Raw genomic sequence first — 9,778 nt, forward strand, 5'->3', positions numbered from 1 at the left:
TAGCCCGCACGGTTCGAAAAGGGTAGATTTCTACCAGTTATACATATAGTTTATACCATAGATGGGTTTATACATCTATGTTTATACTTAAGTTGAATTTATCATAACATGTATATTGCTATCGGTGCGTAAAGTATACATCCGTATACTCTGGGAACAGTATAATATAAACAATATACTATTTAATATCCTCGAACCGAGTCCTGTGTACTGACAAACATAGGCGGTCTTTTTTAAATGCATATTTTTATAATTGTCACCGGCGAGTCGAAATCCACGTTCTGTATTTTGATCGTTCTACCTAATATTGATGACTCAATTTCATTCACTTCTGAATATTTTTCATGGATATAAATAAAACAAACTACCTAATATAATAGTCAGTTTTTAGCATGGAAACTCAAGTTACAGACCTTCCAACTAACAGTGCCGAACCACAGTAAGTAAAACAGCTGACATCATCATACATGTACATTTACACTGATTATGGAATCAAGTCAACTGATTTGTTATTATTCTCTTTAGAATTGGCTTTCAGGATACCTTTGATTATTCGATATGTTCATACATTTTTTATGGAAAGCTTTAGGATATTTTTAAAATTGTTTAGATAATTGGGTAGGATTTTGTCTAAAGAATTAAACCCGGCGGTTCTTGCACTTAAAGAAATAAATATTTGAATGTAACTAATAAGTCCATATAAAAAAAATTGCAAAATTAAAATATAAACTGACTCCATTTTGTCGTCAACGTTTTACAAAACAAAATTCTACAATTTGAACAAGTTTAATTTACTAATATATTATCACTTTAAAATATTGCACATACATGACATAAAATTAAAAAAGATCCTTGAGAATTAATTGCATATTTCAGTCATATGTACATGGGGACAGGACAATTATTTACCACCTTTTTTGTGTGCAAAACCTGTTACATTTAGCTCACCTGGCCAATAGGGCCAAGTGAGCTTTTCTGATCACTTGGCGTCCGACGTCCGTCGTTCGTCATCCTTCATCTGTCGTCCGTCGTCGTCGTCGTCATCTGTGAACTTTTACAAACATCTTCTGAAACTACTAGGCCAAAGGAGTAGGCCCAGTAAGACCCCTTTTTGGCCCCAAAATATAGTAGTTTTACAAAATTGTTAAAAGGTAAATTTTTAGCGATTTATTGGAAAGAAGAATACTTCTGTTACATAAATATGGGCTGTTTTTGACAATACAATGCACATGTATCGGGTACTAGCATCATTAAGGCATGCTAAATTACTGAAATCTGCGAAATTTTAGCATTTTATTTAATCTTTAGACGGTTTCCGTCTGAAATGGAAGTGGCCGCATTTGTGTTCATTCTTAATATTTAAATGTAAGTTGTATTTGATGATAATACATAACATATATAAAGGTTGAGAATGAACACGGATGCGGCCACTTTCATTTTTGACAAAAACCATCTGAAAAGTGACATATTATGGCATATTTGATAGATTTTTCATATTTAAGCTTGAAATTGGGCGTCTTTAATGACTAAATCAGTTCAAATCTTTCACATAAACTAATTGAATCGACTGAAGTAGACACTTAAGTGTTTAAAAAGTGTCCAAAATCTTTCATCAGATGAACTTGAATTTTGAGGCCAAATTCGGCCCTTACCGGACCTACTCCTTTAACATAACTTGACCACAATCATCATTGGGGTATCTAGTTTAACAAATTTGTCCGATGACCCCGCCTGTCAACCAAGATGGCCAACATGGCTCAAAAAAGAACTTAGGGGTAATGTGCAAGTTTTCTAAAAACCGTTATAAATAAATTAGACAAGAGCAGAAATGTTCAGAATGTTTAGCTCTACCAATTGTCCATATACGTCAAAACTGTCAGACGACTTCTTATAGGAGCTATTGGCTTTAAATGACAAATTTTTCCTTTTTTTTTATTCTTTTGCTCATATCTTGAAAACTATACTAGACAGAGAGAAACATTAAAATGCAAAAATGATCAGCAAGACAAGTTTTACGAATAAGTCTGTGTGGTTGAAATCGTCAGTCGACTCCTTATTAGAGATATTGCCCTTTAATGACGATTTTTACTATTTTTTTTTATTTTTTTGTTTTACCTCATATGATAAAAATTATAATAGATAAATAGATACTTTAAATAATTAAAACGATCAGCAAGGCAAGATCTACTATTCTAACAAGTAAAATTTTGCCGATATAGTTAGTAGACTGTCACTCTTTATAGGAGTGATTGCCCTTAAATGAGGAATTTTTTATACCCTCTTTTGTATTTTTAACAAAAGCTAAAGAAGATAGACAGAAACAAAACAAACTAAATGATCAGCAATAAAAGATCAACAAAACAGAGATTTTTGTCATGAATTCTATTCTCGTCTACAATGTGGGAGAGTATCCTTTGTTGAATATGCTCATAAACCAAGGTGAGCGACACAGGCTCTTTAGAGCCTCTAGTTCTTTTTTGTCCGCTGTGGATATTAAACTAGGAATTGATAGTAAATGCATGTTAATTTTAATTTTATCGAAAATTTATGTTAATATATCACAGAAAAACGCGAAAATAGTTGAAACTAAAAAAAAAATATTAACGGATTTTGGCAAAAAAAAGGGGAGAGGGCTAAACAAAATGTCCTTTCCCTAAGTACCTATGATTTCAGTTGGATGTTAACAGATCCACATACCGATATGTATTGATCTCTGAGAAGAAAAAGAAATAAATATAGTAGTTATTTACACAATAAAGTCGGTATATGTTCGTCATACTGTACATCATAGGTGACCCTACTTGACACGAACGATGTCGGGCGTTAGTTTTCGGTCAACGGGTCAGCTAGCTATTTGTATATGTATATAGAAATCGGAGGTGCGATGGGAACGCTGAAGTGATCAAAAACGCACTTCAGCGTCCAACTATCGCACTTCAGCGTGCCCATCGTGGTTCGGAGTACCATGGCGGTTCAGAGTCCTATGTATATAACTAACATATATAGCGATTTAATTGGTCAATAACTGTTTAAACACATGACATCCTCAATGTACATATAGGCTTCACAGATAAAAAATTTTTCAAGCAAATAAGATTTTAAAGGAGGGTCACATTGTCATTCCACGAATCCTGGAAAATTTCTCCTGTATATAGAAAGAGGGAACTACGCCTCTACGTGATGTAAGGTTGGTTACTTTTTAGATTATTATTTTTCTGATTTTCCGGCACTTACCGTTTAATGGTCACGTCATTTGGAGAATTTTGTTTCAACGGCAGACCTTAATTGAAGGCTTTTGTTAAATTTATTTAAAGTTTTTATATATAGTTTAGAAACAATTTAGAACTTGAATATTTTATCATGTTTATAGACACCTGACTACAGTTGAAAACTGTATGGTATTTTTGTTGTTGGGTTGCTGTCACACTGATGTTTACCCCACATCTCCTTTTATTCATACAGTTTTAGTTCCGTTTGTTGTACTTCAAAATCTGTTCATTACAAATTATAAATTAAAGGGTTACTGAGCACATGGAGTACAGATAAGTGCTTTTCCCTTCTTTTTAAGAGAGAGAGGTGCCAAAATGTTTTGGACAATTTAGAATGGAATACGTCTTATTTTCCATTTTCAACTGTATCTTGCGACCAATTTTGAAGAAATGCTGCATTGTAAAACAATATCAAAAAAAGTTCCTAGTTGTTTGTCGGATCCGTTCTCCCATCCACAACAAGCGTTTACAACCATTTTATCATGTTTATTTTATTTCGTATTTGGAAACGGTGAAGTTTGTACAATTTGGTAAGTGTTTAACTATGCCATAATAGTAAGGCAAGAGAGCTTTTAAATTGTGCAGTATATCTGTTGCAGTTAAAATAATTAGTCAGATTATAGCTCAGTAAGAACAAAGAGATTCTGCCTAATAGTATGTCATGTTAATAATAATTAATAAACAATTTAGTACAAATTTATAATAATCCATCTTCGCTAGCCAAGGGTAACGATCCAGTCCCCTCCTCCCCACAGTGAAGAGGAGGGGACTGGATCGTAACCCTTGGCTAGCGAAGATGATAATAATGATAAGCAGAAAAAAATCGTTTTAGTTCAGGTTTTGGTTTTATAGCTTCCAATCTACTAATGCACCATTGCAAGTCTTTCCGTGCATTCTCAATCAAGGTTAATCAAGATTTTTTAAATGAATAAGATCATTTGTTTATTTGACATATGTGCTTACATGTCTGAGATGTTTGAAACCTTAAAGGAATCGGGATATGTTTGTAAAAGCAAATTGAGAAACTCTTTATAGCTGGTATACAACTTATTTTTTTGTAGGTAAAATGTAAAATGTGTGGAGACTGTATTCTTTCTATTATAAAGTCTTTACAAGTCACAAACATTATCTTGGCGTGAATCTTATTGCACACTTTAAGAATTAAGAGCTCCCTTCTGCCCTTGCAGTAAATACAGGGACGGAGGCGGAGGGGGCAGTACAAAAAGGAAATCATATTTAAAAAATCGTTATATTTACAGTGGGTCTTCATTTTATACATTATGGGTTATATGAAAAGAAGTAACCATTTCAATACACGTTTAATTATCGATACATTGTGACTAATTGTGTTATAATTGATTCTTTATTTTGTATATTTTATAATCCATGCTATAATAATTTAATTTAACAGTTACTGTAATCATGGTAAATACTGAGGTTAACTATAAGAGTTGAATACATTATATTATAAGCTCGTTAGTTTTGTGAGATATCAAAAGCAAGTGACGTATCATATTTTAAGCACATCTAACATCTAGTGCTTATTGATTCTATCAACAACTGCAAATATATAATTATAGTAAACACGACTGACCGAAATAAATATGATGAGAATTGAACTATATATGTATACGAAAATTGCGAACTTATAAATGGTTGATTGATGTATGTGAACCGATAAAATTGTTGATTATGGTGATTTGCTCCCACAATATATAATGCGCAAAATTAAATATTTTATCGTTAAAACCATTTTATCGCTTTACATCGAACATTAAAAAAATTTTCTCGATTCGCACGTTCCGTTCCGTTTATGTGCTTCTTTAAAACTAATGAAATTCCCAATGATTTAATATAAAAATGTATCTCTGTTTCATTTACAACAGCCACTGTCAACAGCCAGAACAAAGATGTAGAAAGTTGCCAAAATGGAGACCAACATCCAAGGCAAAGTTAGCTGAAGTGGAAGACAAACTACTTAAAGGTATGACAACATAACATCAACTCGTGTGCACAATTCAAAAATTGTGATTTGCGTTTTATATGCTCCACTAATTTTAAAATCAGGATCATAAATATATATATAACTCAATCTTTCTGGAAAATATAATCAATATCTGTCGGGCGCGGATCTAGGATTTGAGATTAGTCTGGGCGCGATCCTTCCGAATTGCTTCAAGCGTAGTGAATTGATGTAGTGATGCAATACAAATGCAGAAATTGGAATTTCAATACATTAATTCCTTTTTTCATTTAGTATATACTGTCAACATCTTCATATTTTTTTTTTAAATAAATGATTTCATTCCGGTTTAAACATGTAAAAGTTTATATGATTACATATTTCTATAAAATGTTCAGCTTGATTTAAAAAAAAACATTGTTAATTTATTTTAGCGTATTTAAAGATTCCATACACCACGAGAATGGTACAACTTTCAAATCCAAAACATCAATTATGGACAATTTCTATCAACGAAAACCATAGTGGAACACCTTTAGTTCTAGTACACGGTATGGGCGGTGGAATTGGTCTGTGGGCAAAAAATCTCACAGAACTATCGAAAAATAGACCGGTATATGCATTTGATCTCATTGGTTTTGGTAAAAGTTCTAGACCAACACTAAGTTCAAATACAGAAAGGGCAGAGGACCAGTTTGTAGACTCTATTGAAGAATGGAGAAAGCAAATGAAACTGGAGAGGTTTATTTTGCTTGGGCATAGTTTAGGTGGATATCTAAGTACAGCATACGCCTTGAAATATCCAGAGCGAATTCAGCATTTAATACCAGCAGATCCCTGGGGATATCACGAAAAGCCACCAGAAACACAGATGCCGACACGATACAAAATCTTACTCGGGATCGGTAGTCTATTTTACCCAATGTCTTTTCTACGGGCTTCAGGACCATTTGGTATGTATTGTAATATGAATTCGGCATCTCAGCAATTCGCCCACTGTTAAGCTATAAGTGATTATTTGAAGTATCGTAATTTAACACATTCAAAGACTTCTTGCAAATATCTAACTTCGAACGTGTTTCACTTTAAGAATAACATTTCACCCGATGTCTTTTCTATGTGCTTCAGGACCATTTGGTATGTAATATGAATTCGGCATCTCAGCAATTTGCCTACTGTTAAGCTATGTGATTATTTAAAGTATCGTAATTAACACATTCAAAGGCCTGTTGCAAATATCTTATTAAGCACTTGTTTCACTTTAAGAATATAATATTATTTTGGAAATAAGGGAAAACATGTGTTGATATCTTAATAATTATTGAGACTATATTTAAAATTGTACACAGAGAACTGTTGTCAATTTTCAGGTCCTGGATTGGTGAAGAAATTTAGATCTGATATCCAGAACAAGTTTGCTGATGCCCTTACTGACGATACAGTCAGTAATTACATCTATCACTGTAATGCCAGAACGCCAAGGTAATTAAATCTGCCACTGTAATGCCAGATCGCCATGGTAATTACATATACCACTGTAATGCCTGAACGCCAAGGTTTATATATCTATCACTGTAATGCCAGAACGCCAAGGTAATTACATGTATCAATGTAATACTAGAACGCCAAGGTAATTACATCTATCAATGTAATGCTAGAACGCCAATGTAATTACATCTATCAATGTAATGCCAGAATGCCTATGTAATTACATGTTTCACTGTTATGCAAGAACGCCAAGGTAATTACATCTATCACTGTAATGCAAGAACGCCTATGCAATTATATGTTTCACTGTAATGCAAGAACGACAAGGTAAATATTCCTATCACTAATGACAGAACGCCTAGGTAATTACATGTTTCACTTTAATGCAAGAACGCCAAGGTAAATACACCGATCAATGGTAATGCCAGAACGCCTAGGTAATTACATGTTTCACTGTTATGCAAGAACGCCAAGGTAAATACACCTATCACTGAAATGCCAGAACGCCAAGGTTATTACATCTTTGACACTGTTCCCTACATTCTCTCCCTTGTCTTTAAGAGACTAAATAAAACAAAAAGACACTTACAAATCTATAAACAAATTTGCATCAATCTATATTGTAATTTGCAAAAATTGAATGTTTTATATTAATGTGGAAAATTGTTGCAATTGAATGAACATAGAAATATTAGTAATTAAAACTTGCAATTTATTATTCATCTACAATATGTATAAGAATAGCATTAATTAAATATACATTATGTTTTATCGTTGAAGATTTGCATTATTAAATACACACATGATATTATTGATTTTGAATTAAATAATAGTATATTAATGGCTAGAAAGTTCATAACACTCATTTCATGTTTCAGTGGCGAGATTGCGTTCAAGAGTATAAGTCTTGGACCATACATTTGGGCAAAAAATCCTATGATTACAAGGGCTGTCAATTTACCAAAGGAATTACCAGTGTCTATATTGTATGGATCTGAGTCCTGGATGGACAAAACAGCAGGGTACCAAGTACAGACTGAAAGGGATTCAAGTTATGTTACTGTACAGGTAAACATAAAGTTTAACGTCAAGTGTTTTCCCCCTTTAAAAATCTATTTTGGAGTTACAATTGTTGTTTCTAGCCATTTACGTATCACTTTTTGGATGGGGCGTTCTTTTTATTATCTTATTTATATTTTATTTATGTGTTATATTATGCCAAACAAACAGTTAGCTCTTTCGGTGCCCTGATGTAATCTACTCTGATACGCAGTCGCCGATATTATAGTGTAGGTTTCAATCATTTTAAAGGTGTAATTATTCAGTATTGTTTTACCTGTATCTGTGTTTTTGTTGTCTATTACACCATGGTTACAGATTTAAGCGTGTTTTTTTTCTGAACTAATCTTTATTGTACTTTCATTTCTAAATTTACCTTTGCTTGTTCCGCTACATCATTTTAAAGTGAAAGATTTGCTGAAAAAAGTAACCCATCACATGCTCAAGTTCTGTGTCCCTACTTAGGTACTTCGTCAGTTGTTGCATGTCTATAACTACACCATAACGTTGGTTACCTTTTCTTTAGGGAATTTTTTATTGTGGCAGTTCTAATTTATAGTCTCTGTTTAATCTATTCATAACTATAGTACGCATAATTTATATCTTCATGTAGTACATAGAAACTTGTCCTTTGTTGAAGACCATATATGTGGATATATAGATGTCTTTTAGTGTTTTTTGTCTTTGGTTTCCGGTTGCAGTCTCATTGACGTATATCACATATCTCCTTTTATTCATAAATGTATCATTCCTTTCCATTAGAAGTCCAAAAGCAATCTTTTAATTAGATAAGATATAACTTCAATATGAAAATAAGAAGGTGTGGTACAGTATGATTGCCAATGAGACCACTATCCACCTGAGGCTAGTGGACGAGGTTATAAACACCTAGGACACTGTACGGCCTTCAGTAATGAGCAAAACTCATTCCGTATAGTAAGCTAAAAAAAGTCTCCAAAAGACAAAATGTGAAGAGTTCAAAAGAAAAGAACCAATGCTATGATTGATAGTAAAACAACGAGCAAAAAACAAATAAGGCAGACATGAACCTATGGTGGATTCTTTCAGTCTGACGAATATTTTAGTCATGCTATCAAATTTATTTCATTTCAGAAAATCCCAGATGCAGGGCATCACGTTTATGCTGATAGATCTGATATATTTAATGTTGTTGTCTCAGAAATATGTAAAGCTGCAGACCAGAACAGTGTTGTGTCACATGACAAACTTGAAGATATTATACAGAGCTTTGAAAGCACCAGTACAAAGCAAAGCACATGACATAATCACATGACTAGCTTTAAAAGGATCTGAAATATTAGCTTTAAAAGGATCTGAAATATGAATGCATATCTGTTACATTTACAAGGTCAAACTGAAACATCTTACGTAGAGTTTCTAAGTAGGCACTAAGAGAAACTGAATTGTAAACTTGGTAGTGAACAAGGACCATAAGCAGAAGAGCTATTTTGTCTTTCTTTACAGATTATATTTTTGTACAACTATTTTTTTGCTGTGATAATATATATTTATTGCCATGTTACTTCAGCCTTACACATTTCAATGTTATACGTTTCTGTTCTGTGTTAGATATTTATCTTTTTATTTAAATAAAATGAATGAAACTGTTTTAACTATATTTCAATTTACTAATACTTTTTGTGTTCATATACGATATATATATATGAATACACCTATCAGCATACAAAGTATTTGATAATAGCATATCTGCCAACTCGCCAGCTCTAAGAGGGAGACACCCTTTTTCATTCTCCTTCTTTGGACTAGCCAACTGACGGGAGAGCATAGTTATCCCCTCTAATAAAAAAAACACCCTTTTTCACCCTTTTCATCATTTGATATAAAATAAGGAGATGTCGTATGATTGCCAATGAGACAACTATCCACCATAGACCAAATGATGTAGATGTTAGTAACTATTGGTTACCGTTTATGAATTGTTTTACTGGTATTTTCTGTGATGTGTTTTCAAGTGTAT

At 33.0% G+C, this 9,778-nt stretch overlaps 1 protein-coding gene across 1 annotated transcript; it reads left to right on the top strand.

Moving 5' to 3' along the window:
- Positions 1-246: 246 nt before the first annotated feature.
- On the top strand, positions 247-9,408 carry LOC127700865 ((Lyso)-N-acylphosphatidylethanolamine lipase-like). The gene is made up of 6 exons (XM_052204562.1): positions 247-439; positions 5,156-5,253; positions 5,667-6,185; positions 6,603-6,714; positions 7,599-7,788; positions 8,893-9,408. The coding sequence occupies exons 1-6, from the start codon at positions 393-395 to the stop codon at positions 9,058-9,060; spliced, it is 1,134 nt and encodes a 377-aa protein (XP_052060522.1). The 5' UTR covers positions 247-392; the 3' UTR covers positions 9,061-9,408.
- Positions 9,409-9,778: the final 370 nt, after the last annotated feature.

The sequence above is a fragment of the Mytilus californianus genome, unplaced genomic scaffold (genome assembly GCF_021869535.1).
Source record: "Mytilus californianus isolate M0D057914Y unplaced genomic scaffold, xbMytCali1.0.p SCAF_5, whole genome shotgun sequence".
In the NCBI taxonomy this organism is placed as follows: Eukaryota; Metazoa; Mollusca; class Bivalvia; order Mytilida; family Mytilidae; genus Mytilus; species Mytilus californianus.